Source organism: Eucyclogobius newberryi, unplaced genomic scaffold, assembly GCF_026437365.1.
Source record: "Eucyclogobius newberryi isolate DKJ021-1_F unplaced genomic scaffold, fEucNew1.0.hap1 SCAF_15, whole genome shotgun sequence".
Taxonomy (NCBI): Eukaryota; Metazoa; Chordata; class Actinopteri; order Gobiiformes; family Gobiidae; genus Eucyclogobius; species Eucyclogobius newberryi.
The window spans coordinates 17,524,848-17,542,907 of NW_027315779.1; the positions used below are offsets into that span (position 1 = coordinate 17,524,848).

The 18,060-nt window shown below is 39.4% G+C and overlaps 1 protein-coding gene across 18 annotated transcripts in view; it reads right to left on the minus strand.

Annotated features, from left to right (window-relative positions):
* msi2b (musashi RNA-binding protein 2b) overlaps nucleotides 1-18,060 on the minus strand; it is a 293,043-nt gene that overhangs the window by 56,280 nt on the left and 218,703 nt on the right. For all 18 annotated transcript variants that reach the window (XM_072446482.1, XM_072446479.1, XM_072446469.1 and 15 more), the window contains exons 9-10: nucleotides 17,324-17,438; nucleotides 10,968-11,042 (exon numbers count right to left, since the gene is read on the minus strand). In XM_072446482.1, the coding sequence (XP_072302583.1) occupies nucleotides 10,968-11,042; nucleotides 17,324-17,438 (190 nt within the window). The remainder of the gene's footprint in view (nucleotides 1-10,967; nucleotides 11,043-17,323; nucleotides 17,439-18,060) is intronic.

Sequence of the window (18,060 nt, forward strand, 5' to 3'; positions counted from 1 at the left end):
GCCAAGACACTGAGTCACTGACACAAAGAGCCCAAAACCTCATAGTAGAATGACTTCCCCTCTCTTTTTGGCTTTGAAGAATGAAAGAATTACTAAGGCCAAACAAAAACATACAACACACCAAACGGATATGACAACACATTGTAAAATTAAGGCCTTTTTGTTGTTCACTGACCACTGTGACTATGGAAGTTGTAATAAAAATACACGTCATGTTAAAATTGATTCTACCCATAAAACCTAAACTAAAAATATGTTGTACATTATAAAACACATTTCTCTGAAATCATCGTCTTCAGCCCATAGAAACAAAGAGAAAGTGTTAGCGGTCACCTCCAGAGTCTTCCTCTAAAACCTACAAATCAAGTTAGAAATCTAGGGGTAATGGACTCAAATCAATAACATCAGCAGCTTTTTACCATTTAAAAAACAAATGAGCTGTAAAACAGCTGCAGTACATCCAGAACGCTGCTGCTCGGGTCCTGACTAGAACCAGGAAGTACCATCACATTAGTCCTGTTCTCAGGTCTCTGCACTGGCTCCTGTGGCTCAGACTTTAAAGCAGCTCTGCTTGTGTAAAAGTCTCTCCATGGCCTAGCACCAAAGTACGTCTCAGACATGTTAGTGCCATATGAACCATCTCAGACTCAGAGGACCTCAGGGACCGGCCTCCTGCTGGTGCCCAGAATCAGAACTAAACATGGTTAGTCCTGTTCTAGCTAAAAGATGTGAGACAGGCCTCTACTCTGACAATGTTCAAGTCGAAGCTAAAAACAGTTTTATTTAGCTGTGCATATGACTGATATTAATTCCTTTTGTGCTTTCTGTCATGTCTTTGTGATTTGAATGAATTTTTTTGTGAAACACTTTGAATTGCCTTGTGTACAAATTGTGAGTGATATTTTTCTTCACCAATCAAGATTCCTCAGAAAATCCCTCTTTTCACTCACACCTGATAAACACCCCTACAGCTCTTTACTTACTTGATGCTCAAACGTTGGTCTGTGATACACATAGGATTTAGCAGCTTTGCATAGCCATTTTGGCAATAACTAAAGGGAAAAAACAAACATTCCCCTACTCGCTATCCTGAACTACAGCTATCCATAGGTCAGCATGGTGGTGACGTACTGTAAAGGGGCAGGCGGAAATTAGAGCTGCAGTTTTTCAACTCAAGGTCAGCATTTTTTTCTTTTAATATATATATATAAAACCATGGTTGTATCACACGGTGGGATATATTGATTTTAGGCTGCCAACAAAGATGTTAACAGCATAAATTTAAGTTGACTGAATGACCATAAAATTATAGCCATTAGTTTAGAAAACAGATTAATTTGTATTAGGACAAGGTTCTCAAAATGCCACTACTCATGAGACCCCACTGGAAGTTTGGCGATAAAGCACCCCGTCCTCTACAGACCCATCAAGCTAATGATCAGCATTGGCAAATTACAGAGTGTGGCATCAGGGGGGCCATCTGTCTGCAACCCTAGGACCACTCAGCGGGTCACAGCTCACTCGGCTCGTCCGGACCATCATGGGACCTAAAGAACCGTCTGGCCCTGAAACTCCACTTCAATATACCAACCTGTTTCTGCCAATAGCCGCAACGCTCCAGCTCCGATTCTAATGAGCGAGACACGAACTCTGGGATCTGAACACAATGTTGCGTGCACCCCTGACACAGGTAAACTGTGCAACTGCCTCAGGCCACTCATTCTGTTTTTTCTCTAATTTCTTCCCCTCCACCTGCTGTAGTTACATTGCCAAGAAGTTATTGAATCAAACATTTTAAAAAGCTCTGGGTCTGCCTTTGTTGACTGCAATTCTCATCCCCCAAATTACTGCAGAGTGTGCGAGAGGTAATGATGCAGAGGAGAAAAAGACGTTTGCTTGACAGGTTGAGAAGACTTTCAATTAGAGAATACTGTCTCTAGTTAGGAACATGATGTCTGTGCTGCTTGCTCATGAGGCAAAAATGAGTCAAAGTAGATGTATGTAATTTGGTTTTAATGTAGATTCAAACAGCGACCTTTGCAATAAACAGGAAAAATGTTTGTTAATGCTGCTTTATATTCGGAAAAGAGGTATGGTTCTGCTGCCAACATGTCGCTAACACTTCTGGACTAAACCACAAGACACTAACTGGTGTTTCAGGCCAGTGCGCTCATGTGACCTCAGTTGCATATGCTCCAATAGCTCTGCTCCATTTCACTGAGCCCGAAGGAGTACCTCCCCTATCATACCAGATACAGAGGTCAGCAGCCCGCTCTCTCTGCATCTCGCACACAGGGAGGACAGCTGCACCTTGTACCTTTGTGCTCGTCTCCCGCAGGAATACAAGGGTCACCGAGTCACTAGCCTGAATTTCAACATGACTGGAAGACGCAGAAGGCAGGACGCACCTCGCAGACCCACATCCCGACAGATAATTCCTTCCAAGTGTGGGGTCTATGAAGCTAAAGAGGACTCTGAAGATATTTGTGGCCATTAGCTGCTTGTTACAGCGGAGAGAGAAAGCAAAGCGGTGTCTGTTGGCCTACATTTACATCATGTAAGTAAATGTAATTTGAAGCCAATTCTTTAACAACAAAGTACAATCTAAATCTTTCACATACCCTAATAATGTAGACAAAATAATAGTAGCAAAAGTACTTCTCAACTCTAACTAGATAGAAAAGTTTGCATCCTAACCTTTGCTCACTGGAGATACACCCACACAGCACTCAAATATTCAATAAGTAGCAATGTAGCGTGCATTCCAGTGCCAATATTTAAACCGACAGCAAAATACTACAATACACAATACGGTCAAAGAGGCTATTTGTGAAAGACAAGTAGCATTAAAATGAATAGTATGCGAAACAATTCTCTATGTGTTCAGACCACAGCAATGTAGGATAAGATTTCTGGCTCTGTAACTTTGTAGAATATCCCTGCCTGCTTTTCACCCCATTCACTCTTAAATAATTCCTGTCCCACAAAGTCTTTGGCCCAAAAGAGGATTGGATTGGAATTAGAATTAATTTGTTCACTCTAAATTATTCATTTCAAAGGATATTAGTTAGGACCAAAGGATCTACATGGCTAAACAAGAACAGATGCAGACAGTTTGGTGCTCAAGGACTTCATCTTGTGCATACGGACCTGTTCAACACCAACAGTCTGTCCTGCTGCTTCTCATATTCTGAAACGGAGGAAACTTTGGAGTCTACCTCTACCTGCTGAGCTCCATCCTGTTTACCCACATGAAAAAGAGAAATATACACAGTGCTGAATTAGGCCTTTTGAAAACCACTCTATCTCTTATGATTGAATGTGCCGTTCTCTCTTAGTGAAGGCTGCTGGAGCCAGAGATGCAGGAGCAGGAAACCACTAGCGGGCTGTCCCACACATCAGATGGGCCACACAGAGAGCTCTGAGTGTATGAGCAGAGAAAACAGACAGACAACAAACAAAAATGAAAATGCAGACAGACTCAACAATGTGTTTTACAACTGATAGGTATGTTAAATGAATCTTAAAATGCAAAACTACCCTCCAAAAATCAGTCTAATAAATTGCAATTTGTAAAGTCTGTACAAGTGATAGTTCAAAATGTTCACGCCGCTGTTTTAGGAAGCACTGCCATCTAGGAAAGATGCTACATTGAGTCACTATAAGGCTTGGATTGGCTGAACTAAAGCTGTCCCCCCACTTGAGGACACCACATACTGTAACTTCAAGAGAAAGCTACACATTTGTATTTACCTAACTTTAGCATCACCATAATTCTAAGTGGAGTCCTCGATCCTCACACATCTTCGCGTCCTGCTGCCCTCCCTGCTCTTAATCATACTTACCTCTATTGTCCTGCTGCTTTGAGAGACTGACTCGGCAGACCCTGATGGCTGTTATGTCGCGCTCTCACTCACAGCCTGTGCATCTCTCTGGCCGGATGGGAGCACACTAGCGTCTTCATCCCCTTGGTTTTTTCAGCGTCCACCGTAATGACCTCCTAGTAGCGGTCCTAATGGAGCCATAATGGTCATTTATGCCAGGGGAGGCTCCGGGGGCACGGCAACAGGACGTGCAGGGAAACAGCGCAGCGGAAATTATGCCCCCCTCACCAACCCTCCGCACAGCAATCTTTGTCTTTCTATGACTATGCCAATTTGGTGTGTGTATGTTCAATTGTGTGTGTGTGATAAAAATAACTAATACGAGGCTGGTTAACAATAGAGGCGACAATATGAGGACATGCTATTGATGCTCCCTCCTGCATAAAGAGAGCACATCGCCATACTACTATTTTTCTTTTTTAATTACATTTGCCTCACACATGGCCAGGCTTCTTATTCACACAATACATGCACAATACAGACTACACTGCTATTCCCCAAACCGCTCTGCTCTTTCATATTTACTGCGGCTGATGGAAATAATGCGGGTAAAATTACACTGAATAAACTGCGTCGCACTTGCACACCTCCATTACATCTATCTATTTTAGCAGCAAAATTCTCAAGCCAGTTCTGTATAAAAAGCAATACGCTTAAAGCTCTGTACAGCTGTTTTGTTCCCTTGCACTTTCTCCAAATTAGGTTCAATGGCCTGGTCACGTGACATCCTCCAAATGAAGCACCTCATGCTTTAAATGAACCACATCTTGGGACGTTCCCGTGGGCGCTCCAACTTGAATAATACAGTAGCACATTTATAAACTAATGGTAATTAGACTGTTGCATGGAAACAGGAATAATGTACAGTAATGTTTCTTACGCTTCCCCTGTAAGAAGGGTGTTTCAAGGCATTTATTGGGGTTTCTACCCGCAAGTGATCATTCTGATGAAACGTGCATAAGAGCATAAAAAAACACAAGTAGCTAGTAGCTATAAGCCATATATAATTAAAACAAAACAATAATAATAACTAGCGACTTGGCACAGTCTCGACACGAAACAATAACTTTTGTAATTGTCGTCGGTGTAATCCCTCATTCGTCCAGGCGTGTTCCATAGTAGAAAAGCTTCAGTTGTAGTCATCTGGACTCAATTTGAAAAAATAGACGTTTCGACTCTCATCCAAGAGTCATTGTCAATAAAAGAATTTAGGTCGAGAACTCCCATATTAATACTGTTCTGTGGTAAGACCCGCCCATTGGGAGGAGCCTTCCTGAAGTAGAAAGAGTTGTTTGTTTCAACAGAAACTTCCCCCTTGTATCTACCGAGCTAGCCTATTCAGAATCTTAATGGGCTATTAGAATCCTCTTTGTCTTTGTGAGACCCTGGCTCAACCACCCTGAGTACCTGATTAGCATCTAAATGTCCTGGTCCTCTACCTTTCCAGGGGTTCAGTAACCCATTATAAATAACAGGAAGATTAAACCTTAGCCCTCCATTTCTGTTTAAAGAAGGTCTTTCTTTTTTAACAAAAATAGCTTCCTTGACTCCTCTTTCAAACCATCTTTTCTCCCTGCTTAAAACCTTCACCTCACCGTCTTCAAACGAGTGATTAGAGGCTTCAAGATGGAGATGCACGGCGCCCTGAGGTCCTGAACTTGTATTTCTTCTGTGCTGATAAAGCCTCTTGTGTAGAGGCTGTTTTGTCTCACCTATGTAACGTTCTTTACAGCTTTCTTCACTGCATTGGATCGAATAAACTACATTGCTCTGTTTTTGAGTCGGCAACTTGTCCTTTGGGTGAACCAGTTTTTGTCTTAAAGTGTTTTCTGGTTTAAAATAAACAGGGACTTCGTGTTGTCTAAAAATTCTCTGCAGTTTTTCCGACAGGCCAGACACATAAGGGATAGAAACACCCAACACTGAACAGAGAAGGAAGGGTGTCCAGATGACTACAACTGAAGCTTTTTCTACTACTTTTGTAATTGTCCTTATCAGCTTGGGACTGACTGTTTTCAGAAGTGCTAAATGACTTACCTAGCAAGCATTATATCATTATTTGATATAATGCTTTATTCTAAATATAAAAACAAACAACATTGAAAATGAAATAAATTGCTCTGTTCATAATGTACAGTGTGTTTTGGGAAATTAAAAAATGTCACACCAATAAAGCAGTGAGCTAAGATATTTTTAACTGTAGAGGTGTAACGATTCAGGAACCTCACGATTTGGTTCACAATTCAGAACAATTTGATTCACCACATTTCTATTAAAAAAATGAAGGTTTTATATCATTTTTCCCTCTTTTAAGTCTTTTAATTATTATTAATGTAAATAATGATAGGTGAATTGCACAAATGTAGCCTATGTATGTGTGTGTGTCTCCATCTCTGAGCCCTCGCTTAATGCCCTGCTCTCCTCTCACAAACACAGAGGACGTTTCATCAGTGCGTCATCAAAGCAGTGTCGAGCATGTTGCGTGCACACAAGCATGTTTAAGAGGCAATAGCAGTTTGACGTGTGTCTGCGGTGCCGTTTTAACGTTGTGTTTTAGCGCGTGTCTGTCAATTTCACATCGAGACACATCTACAATGCGTATCGTTTGAGAATTGAGCTGCATCGTGGCACGAGGCATTGTTACACCCCTATTCACTTTCCCTCGATAACCTGTTAAGTCTAATACATTTAATTAGAATTGTATTATTCTGACAGACTTTCAGACTTTCATATTACTCCTTTCAGACTTAAATAAATATATATATATATTTTTTTTATTTAAGAACATTATTTTGACACTTAGCCTTAGAAGCTTTTCAACAGCTTTTAACTCACTCACTTTTGTTTTCCACTTCAGCTGTATCTGAAGGATTTGATTATAGGACTATATAGGACTTTTGATTTTGACATAACTTCATATCCTTATCAGATCCTTATCAGATAAATGTATCATACTTTTGTAAACTCAATTATTCTATTTACATTTTTATTCCTTATATATTCAATCTGTTTATTCTGTCAGATCCAGCCTAAGTAATAGCAAATCCTTTTTAACATCCTGATCCACAGTGTGCTAATCTCTGAGTGCTACTGTATACAACGCAATGCTAATGTTGTTTTCACTGGAACGCCACAAGAACAAATAGTTCTTCCCTTGGCAATGATGTGTGGTGATTAAAGAAATTAAAACAGAAATCAAGTTAAATTGGTGAAAACAACTAAATGTGTTTACATGTTGTTCAAGCACTGATACACTTTCTTTACTTGGAAAACATATATGCTATATGTGTTATATATGCATATCAAGCTTTGAAAGGCAAAACAAGCTTAGAGTACAACATATGGAAAGCCAGTTATTTAAATCTGCAATTACTAAATATATATTTTTTAGAATTGGCATGGCTTGACATTACAATATTAACAACCCAGAGCTGGATGGGACAACATGAAAATATGATGTGAAATCCAATTGTGGGTGATTTGAGACCTGACAACAAGAAGACAAATTGTATTATAGTTTGTGTCTGTCCTGGATACGGGTAATCTGTTTTATGAACCACTGTTAAAGGCAAACTCAATTTGTAAATCACAAAACACTGGGCTTCATATGCTTTGCTGTGCTGAAATTGGAATGGAAAAAGCCATAGGGATAAAAGAAGCACCTTCTAAACAGGCCAAAGGTCGCAATCTGAAACAAGAGACCTGTCACTGACAACAAGACAAACCACATCAGCTCCCATATCACCGCTCACATTTGCATGCATACATTATTCTGCTACATTCTGAGTGCCATCAAAGTCCTGTCAGTGCACATTCTATGGTAGTAATGTGAGACACAGACAACTGCAACAAAACATTGTTCACAGGCCTAAAGTTTCTGATAAAGGAAAAGAACTACAAATCAAGTTGTTTTAATATTTGCAAAAAGAAACAGCTTGAGATGAGCCCTAAAACAAGATTTATTAATTTTTTTCGTAGCATGTTGCTTATCATTTGTTCCACCTCCGCACCAAGCCTGCATCAACTAAACATCACTGTGTCCCTGATTGTCTCTACACATGCACTGTGCACTATGGTGTTTGAAACTCTCATCAAAATGCTCCTCGTGCTGAATGCTAAAAACACAAGTAAAAAAGTATAATGTGTAAAGAGCCAATTCTGAGCAAAGACAAACATTTGTTTGTCAAGCACTTTATGGCACAGTTTTAACAGCATTTGCATTTGTCTTTATTAGACTGGAAACTACACAAATACTCATAAGATTAAATTAGATTCCCACACAAAGGGAGATTAGTTCTATGCACTTGTGAACAACTGGAGATTTGGGCTCATAATGGCTTCATTTGTAAAAGAAATATACAGTGAAATATAAAGGGAATAGTATACCAATAAAAAGCTGCCTTTTGTGCAGGGAGTTCTGGGAAAAATATTTAGAAGTTAATGGAGGCTTTGTGCATTTTTTTCAATTAACAGCAAATGTAGCATCTATATACCATCAGTTCCTATCTTTTGCCTATGTTTTAAATAAACAATAGTTTCACAGCATGTTTTGCAGTAGATGAAGGTTGCAAAAAAAAAGAAAAAAGAGTAAAGTACAATAAGTGAATTAGTAACTCATATCTACTGAAATGGTACAAAGAGAAAAGATTTAGTCTCTATCCAATTAAATAAAACTAGAAAGTGACACTGCAGAAACCAGTTCTGTTTAATGAAAGTGTGCAGAATAACACAGTAGTAATTGTATTAGGTTTAATATTCAGCATAAAGTGTCATAAGCAAACACACATCTCTGTGTGTTTCTTACAAAGTGTCTGGGTTTGTCCTTCTGGGAGACGCTCTGACACACAGCCACATTCATTTTGAGCAATGATCTCATTTACATCAGTAATACAGCTCGTCTCAAAGTGCATTAAATAGTCATGATGTCTCGCCTATGATGGCTTCATTCTGCACGCAGCTAATGTCACACAAACAGACGTGGAAACATATTGCGTGTGATCAATTCGGGTGTTAATCAATGGCACTGCTACAGGGACCATGAAGTCGGCCTGTCAGTTAGAGTTTTACACCTCTTTGGCTGATGGCTGCTCTCTAACTAGGAACTGTAAAAGCTGGGCTTATCCGTTTTGGCTGGGCTTGTGTATATCTCCCTTCTCGCAGTTACACCATGTCAGCATTAGTTTACTTTTCCTCTCTGCGGGGCTTATTGAGTTTTCAGACTTAATTCACTGTTTCATCACTGATCAATGTTTTATCACTGTTTTATCTTGACAATTGAACAATTGCCTAAGCTGTTTTACTCAGCTAACATTGGACTCCTGAGGCTTGCTGTGTGTAAAAAAGCCTTGAAGTGCTGCCCACAATTTATAACTGTTGTATCCAGCCGGCCCAGTGCAGCCCTCACTTATTTATGTGAGAGTTGCGTACTGTCTTTGATCTGGAATTGGGAATGCTTTACAAATCTTGGTGAAGGAAGGACTGTAGTCAATATTTGGCCCAAGGTTATTTAATTTGGACAAGAAATTTGATTCATACATTAAAAATTCCAATTACCCAGTCAAAAGCTGAGCGCGCCCAGAGGAGGCAGTTTTAATCACACGGCTTTATCAAAGTCTTTAAATTGAGTTGAACATGGACAAGATCATACATTTAGCCTTGGGGAAAGTGATAGCCGCTAATCTGTCCTAAGAGTAAACATTTAAAATATATGTGTGTTAACTGTTTAAATTGAAGAAATAAACATTGAGGGTATAATGCCAATAATGATGTTGGATTTATTTCCTGTTTTACACACGACCAGTTTCCTCACCTTATTCATTCACTTCCCATCCTTGATGATAGTAAGCCACTTCTGTACTACAGCTGCCCTGCGGCTGACTGACAGTGCCAACACCCAACTACTACTACTAATCATTGATGTACACATCACATTCACCCAAGCAAGATAAATGTCTTGCCTAAGGACATTACTACAGTATCACTGTTTTGACCTAGGATCAACCAGCAAACCCTCTGGTTACAAGACGGCAACTCCACTGAGCCACAATCGCCCAGCACAGGAGCATGATTAGCATAAAAGCACAAAGGAATGTTTTATTCTCTTGTTGGTTGAATCATGTCAGTCATGTTTGTCTTAAATATAAACTGCACCATGAAAATGTGAGCGAGGTTGTCTTGGTATTAGCCCAAACTAACATCCCATTGCCCCAAGTGCATCCTGCCTGAGGCCTATAGTTGCTATGAGAAAGACATGAAACATGAATCATTCTCTTTAAATTCAGCCTCATCGCTCTCAGTTACTCAACTGTGTGGAGACGTCAAGGCTTGATTAATGTGAACACGCTTCTTTTTGCTGCTTTTGTTTTTGAACATTTGTTTTGCTTTAACCAGCACATGAAAAAGGAGCACACAACATAACACCCATACTGTGTGTATATTCAGCAGTGTGACAGGCAGATGCTGGCTCCTTGTGCTAACAAACATCACTGTGGTCAAGAAGAAATGGATCATATTTTTGATCGGTGGGTGGTCACAGCTGGACGTGGCATCTTACCATTCCTGAATCTATTTCACAAAGATATTACCCACATCTGAGGCGCTGTCATACATTTCCCATTCCATCTTATCAGCAGCCGGGAATGATGTCTGGCACAGCAAACAAAGCATGTGGAAAGTCCTTAAATAAAGCATGAAATTTCAGGGACGCCCGTGTAGGTACAGCTGGTCAGGCCCAGCCGCTGTGCACGCCTCTCATTAAAGTGGGCTGCTCTCGCAATCAACACTTTTTATGCACAAAATGACTTAATTCATTTTCCATTAGAGGAATAAGATAAAATATACACAAAACGCTATTTCTTCACACTTGAATTTGCATACATGAAGCAGAGAGAGACAGAGAAGTTGCCTCATTTCAGCTGTTTGGTCACGGTGGTTTAAGCGTGGATGAAATAAAGTTATTTTCAAAACATCTTTAAGCGCCACATATGTAGAAGTCTGTGGCAGATTATGGGGTGATTGACATGTCTTTATATGTGGCAAAGTAGGAGCAAGAATTAGTTCTAATACATTTAAAGTGACACTTACCAGGAAACTGGTAACTGTAGCTGGGTGTGAATCCAGTGTACCCACGGCCGTATGTTGCCACAATATTGGGATAACCTGCAATACAACAGAAAAGTAATATAAACACAGGATACGTTGCATGATTTCAGTTAATTCAGAAATCATCATCAGACAATTCTCAATTTAATAGTGCAATACAGTGGAACAATACAGGAAAAGCAATAACATCTCACTCAAATGATTGGACCAATGTAACTACTTGAACTGTATGGCAGGAACATGACAAACATGAATATCTGAATGAATATTGTCAATGACAATATTCAGACACTGTTATTGCAAACAGAAATGTGCCAGTAAATAGTTTTTCAGGGTTGAAGTATCGCATGAAACATAATAAGACTGTAAAATTGAACAAAAGACCAGCTCCTCAGATTGAAATTGACTTTGGGATGGAAGTCAAATTGTCTTGCTTTTGTTTCTGCAATGGATCACTCCAGGACAAATGAGGGATTACAGCAATTTAACAAAAAGAAATGTAGGAATCTCCCCCCCAAAAAATCTGTTACACAGCAAATATATTTCTATTTCTATCTCAAACTGCTTATTTTGCAGCCTTTTAATAGTATGTTTCTAATGTTGCATATCTCCAAAACAGCCATTACAATATCCTTTCTTCAATGTATATCGCCCATCTCTACAAATTTGATGTCCTTAAGTGTTTGATTTAGCTGAAATAAACGCCTCTGTAGCTTCTTTCAATTTCAATTCATATTATTATTTTTCAAAATGACTGCATGCAGTACACAATTATTATTTAAAGCTATAACAAATGCACACATTAAATCATACCATGAATGTAATATGTGCAAAGGTATAGATGCTTTTTTAATATAGGACGGTTAGGTTCCACAATCAGAAGAATCAGAACGGTCAAGAAACATCTGCGATAAAAAGCACAGCTCCTGCATCTTGGCCGTCTAGCTGTAACTCATTTTAATTCAGTCGACCATAAGTTGTCTGACGGTTTTATGGCCCACTATAATAACACTTTATGGCAGGCGCCGCATTGTGACGCTGGTGTCTGTTTATGTCTTGTTCTTTTTCCGATCGACACATAGGAGCAAATGTACAATAAGAAAATATAGTCTTAAATGGAATTAATATCAATTTTTTTGGGGGCAAGTTTTCTACTGCAACGCAGTTCTGTGACATTCTTCGGCTTTAAAAAAATGCAAGCCTTATTTTATGTAACAGCTTAAGATATTGAAAGAGAAACTTTTATGTAAACGTACTAGATTTATCCACTATAGATAAAGCAGGAGTGAGAGAGCTTTGTCTGGCACATTGCAGCTTTGAATTCTCATCTGACAACTGAATATATACGGTTCTGAGTCAATCGCTTTGTGTGTGCCGTGAACAACTTAATGAGAAACAAGCATTGCATACAATCCTTATACATTTATAATGATAAGAACCACTAAGCTTGTTAATTCCACAAAGGTCCAATTAAATTAAACATTCTTGAAGCAAGGAAGTCGAATAATTTGAATTAGAGTTCGGCGATAGAGTGAAATGTTAATAATATCGTGAAGGTTGTTTTTGAGATATGTAAAATCTGAATCTCGAGTATATGGTTTATAGTTAAAAATACTGCAAAAAGAGCTGATGAGCATTAAAAATGAAGAGAGTGATGCTGTAAACCTCCAAATAAGGGACATTTTCCATTTGTCTGATAATTAAACCTCAAGTAATGCATTTAAAGACACATTTCTGTTAGATTGACATAATAGTGTCTGAATATTGTTCTATAGTATACTAAAAAAGAAAAATCAAGATATTAATTTTTATCAGTATTGCTCATCGTAGAAAAGGTCAGTCATCTCTACACTTGAATCTTTTTCTACGGTGGAATATTGCCTATGCCAAATTGGAACAAGAAAAAGGTCCATAATGATTAAAGTATTCAATAGTCTGTTCGGATTTGCAAACCTAAACTCGCCTATATAAAAACTGTCCCATGTGAGTTGAAGGCCTATAGAGGAGCTGGTGTGATTAGAAAGATTTAAGAGCAGCAGATGCATTGCTCATCTGCTGTCATGATTCTTATTACAAACGCAGACCCTGCAGTTAATTAGCTGGACACTTTTCAGGCCCCAGCAGCTGTGGGCGACATATTGAGATCCAGGGTGTGAGCGCGTGGCCAGTGAGAGCCTTCAGTTCTGAAATCTGAGCGAACAACTGTGACGATGTGGAGCACCAAACATTATCAACCTCATTGTCATATATATGTTTCCTACTTCACTTGTATTTTATACTTGGAGACAATAAGTCCTCAGCTTGTGTTAACCGTGTACTCCAGAATACGAGGCTGTAAATTACAACACCTACTACTGCCTGGTGTAAAGGAAACCAAACTAGGGAAACTTGTAAATGGGATGACAACAACAAATAAAATTATATGTCTAGATTTTTACAAGCTACCTCCTGAAATAATATTTGGATCTGTAAATACTGAGGTAAAAAATACCCTTTCATAGGATTAATGCAAATAACCCCTTCTTGTACAAAATCACTGGGTAAGTTATAAAGATAAGTTATATTGCATACTCAGACAAAGGGATATAGCCATGGCAATAAAGAAACCTTCGAAGCTTGTGGCATTAAAATAGGTGAAACAAAAAATATTTTACTTTTTAAACCAAATAACTACAGACATGGAAACAAGATGCATTGTGTTTCTTTAAATAACGTATTTGAATGCAGAGCCTTGTATTGTGAAGTGTGCATGGTGGACGTGGCATGTGTGTTCATGCTCTACTCTGTATGCCTCAGAGCCTGTGCCAGCTGGAATCAGAAAGGTTGACCTTGGTCATAAATATCTAATCAGTGTTTGCTGTCCATGAAAAAGTTCAATTTATTCCTGACCCAATGGGAAAATGCCTCTTTCAGACCCTCTCCCCTCTCACTCGCAGACAAAAAGAAATGTGCGTTTGAGAGGCTGAGCTGAGTGAGGGGAGCGTAACCTGGTCTGGATGGGGTAGGATGGAGGCAACAGCGAAAAATAAAATCTTCATCAGCCACTGATGAGAAGTCATCACCAGGAAGCCACAGATGGATAGCTTTCACAAAAGCCCTTACTGTTTGTTTGCCCTGAAAAGAACTGTTATTCGATACAATGAAAAGCTATTACAGACCACCAAATATTGGATATGAGGTGTTTGGTACTGTCTTACAGCCAAACACAGTAATGTCTGGCTGAAATGGTTGGCTTATTTATACTATAGAGCCTTCTATTTCTTATTTCAAAGCTATTTCCTTGCGTTGATACTTGCATTAAAATGCTACTCACATGCTGGATGAAGGATTCAGAGCCAGATGTAAGTGTCTGAGGGGAGAGGACTCAGAGAGTGTTAAAAGCAGATTGAGACATACTCAGATAAGTAAATTGTACTTACTAAGCTGCTGCTGTCGTAGTAGTATAAAAACTGAATCATATTTATACAGAGGGTTAAAACGGAACAAGAATGAATGATAAAAATCCAGGCTCTTCGTATTTGTAAATAAGCCTGTTATTGTGTATGGCCTGGTGATGGCCTTGTGCTGCTCCTGTTGCCTTATTAATATGCATGCTAATGTACCTATTTTATGGCTCAACAGTTCTGATTCACTTTAAAATCAATTATCCATCTGCTGCAGCCATACCTTGTGCAGCTCAAATGTGTATTAATTTCAGCAAACATACATCAAGCACAACACAATAAAGATAAATGCCCCGATTAGAGGTGGTAAACAAAGGGGCTAAGGATGGCTTTAATGAGATTTGACACAAAAGAAGCTTACACTTTCTTAAATAATGAACCTAGGGTCCCTGTTTTTTTCCAAATGCAAATTATATAAAGGAATGTTTTGCTGTCCTTGTTCCAATTTCATTTAGATAAGAGCGTCTCCAAACAAGTTGGCGGTTAATATTCTCACATGAGCACATCACTGCCTCCGCGCTGTTGTGTCCCAGCGGAGGGGAAGAGTGCGCGCATCTCTCCACACATGCATTAGGCGGCGATAAGTCTGGAAAAGTTCACTGTGCTTGTTAAATACAGCCAACAGATGAGATGTGGCACACTCAGATAGAGCTGACAGAGGCATTCGAAAGGGCTTTGCAACACTTTGATCACAAACAATGGAAAGGTCACGTACACTATTAACTTCTGATGTTATGTAGATTCAGAAATCAAGTACGGGAAAACTCAAAAGACTGACTAAATGTGAACAAATGGATTTTTTGCAAAAAAAAATTAATTGTTGACGTGTAAACTGTGAATTCAATGCCTTCTCCCACTGTCCGAAGACATGCATGGGTTTGAATCAGTGCCTTTATGTTCCTATGGCCCTTACAGCACACGTACTAGCCACATGTGACCGCTAACAATGAAAGATTCTAACTTCTTTGGGGAATACTGTGACATTGTACTATATGTCATAAACCAACCATTAGAGAGCTCTATTGTTTTTGTACATTTACAGAAACAAAATGTAAAACATGCAACAGAAACATAATCCATCCGCTCCCCCGGTTTTCAAAGCCTTTATACCATTACCTGACACAGGCGAAGCTGCACCTGCCACCAAAGGAAGGAGGAGGAGGGGTGCTTATTCACACGTAAAAAGACCCTTTTATCATCTTTCCCTTTGCATTTGAAGCGACTGATAAATCTTTTAAGTGAGGGCAAATTCGTTTGAGGGGGTCGCACATACAAATGACACAAATGAATGAAAGGTGGTGGAGGGACAGGTGCAGACAGACATATCGCATGGACAGAGAGACAGAATGCTGCAGGAGGAAAGTGCAATAGTGTTAAATAAAAGGGCTTAGGGCAGGGGCTGGATGGTAATGAAGAGCGGTGGGCAGCAGCTGAGGTCCCTGTAGATGAGATCTCTCGCTGACATGTGTGTCCCCTTCATTACCCATTAAGGGGGGCACAGTGATGAATCCTTAATATGACATTACACCAATTTTCCTCTTCATTTAGCCTCCTAATGTGCTGGTCTGCTCCTATATGCCCAGGGGCCGCCCGGCACCACACTCCACCAGAAATAGACGGCAGTGGCCACCAGTGGCACACCTTCATGCCACCTAATTAGGGGCAGTGCCCACCTGATGGGGCTATCCAGAGCACTGTTTGTATAAGTTCATTTTGTAACAGGTAGAACTGGATGATGACTGCGTGACACACCAGTCTGACACATTGGCTTCACACCCTGTGTCTAACACTTGAGAATTGCATTTACAAATCAATTGAAAAAAAGCTGTGGCTATGAAATTAAAAAGGGTTAGAGGGAAAAAGTAAAGTTTGGATCATTTATGACGCTTGATTTTAGATATACATAAAATCAATACAAATATTGATTACAAATGTTTAAGGCATCCATCAGTATAGACCCACAATGCATTGCGAAATTAAGTAATAAAGAGAAAAAATGCTTTTAAATTAAAGCAGACAGAAGAACTGTCTTTATATTACTGTTAACTCACATTTACAAATAAACCAACCATAAACTGTTATGGTGGGTTAACCACTTACCTTAGCTTAAGCACTTAAATAGATTCTCATCTGAGGCAAAAAGTTTAATAAACCAGTCCGTTTGGATGGTTAATGTGAAATCCATATTTACTAAAACATGTGTGACTTATATTAGTCCATAAACACATGGTCGGATTTGATAAATATTTGTTACAGAAATACATTTTAACTGGAGTTTAGCTAACTTTTAAAAATGTATGTGTGTGGCGTGGAGAAAGTGCATACATGGCTCTGTGAATGAGACCCTGTGGGACTATGCTGTGAGTGAGGGGCTAGAGGGCATTTGGACACAGTCTCAATCTCCTCCTCCTTTTTATGACTCTTGTTGAACAAATTCTTAAATCCCTACTGCCTATAATAAGAATATCATTCTGACTGCCATTTTCTCCTCCCCTGGTTCCTGGAAAATTATTTTCTATCTCAGAGAAACAAAAGACTATTTACCAGTTTCCTCATAAACATACAAGTGTTTAAATGAGTCATGCTTATTTTGAGCATGTACCTATCTTGTTTTAACCTTCTACCTTTAACGTAATTATATGTAAACAAGTGTTTGCATACACAGCATTGGCAGTAAAATAATGAATTGAATAGCACAGAGCACAGACTTCTGTAATACTACAATCCAACCATCTGTCTAGATAATATACATTGTTCAGTAAAACTATGTGCACTAGAACTTTTCCTTTTTCTAAATTCCACTATTTTCACGTAATTTTTATCAGTCAAATGCCTTGAAACTGTTGCGTATCTGAGGCAACGGGTTTATTTCTGTGCGTGTCTCTCGGTACTCACTCAGCATGCCCATTCCCAGCATGAATGCATCCATGGTGTAGGGCAGACCCCGGGCTCTCCCTCGCGTTCCCGGTGGGAACATCACCTCCTTGGGCTGGGCCTTCTTACATTCTACCTATGGAGACAGACACACATAGACACACACAGACATCGATAGAGCATTAGTCTCTGTAGGCATGCATGCAGACAGCTCTGACGGGCCTGTCTTAGTTCTTTAAGGCATTTTGTGTTCCACTGCGCTGCATGCTCTCCATAGAGAAAAACAAGCCAGAGACAATGGAACAGCTCATATTTTAGAGCAAGGTCTCAAAGGGAAACTAACAATCATGCTCCTTCGGCATTAAAGCAAAGGTTATTGCTCCAGTGAGCGCATACTGCGGGCCTCAGGGAAATCCAAGCTAAATACTTTCCAACAGTTCTGCAGGCATCAAGGTAGGAGAGGCTTTGTTCTACAACCAGAGCCCCACAGCGTGCCAATGTGTCCAGGCGCTTTACAAAAGGCCCCATTTGTGTAACAGCAACATCTCACAGCTAATACCTGTGATCATAAGTCTAATTATTACCAAAGGGTATCAAATATAGCTGCAGCGGTGCGGTATTAAAACGTGTGGAACTGGTAGCCGAATTCAGGGTCTTATAAAGCTGAAAATAAGTATAGATGAGTTTCTTTTTAATTTGACAAACTATTATTTATATTTCTTTACAATAAACAGCAATCATACATTTGTCCACTGACC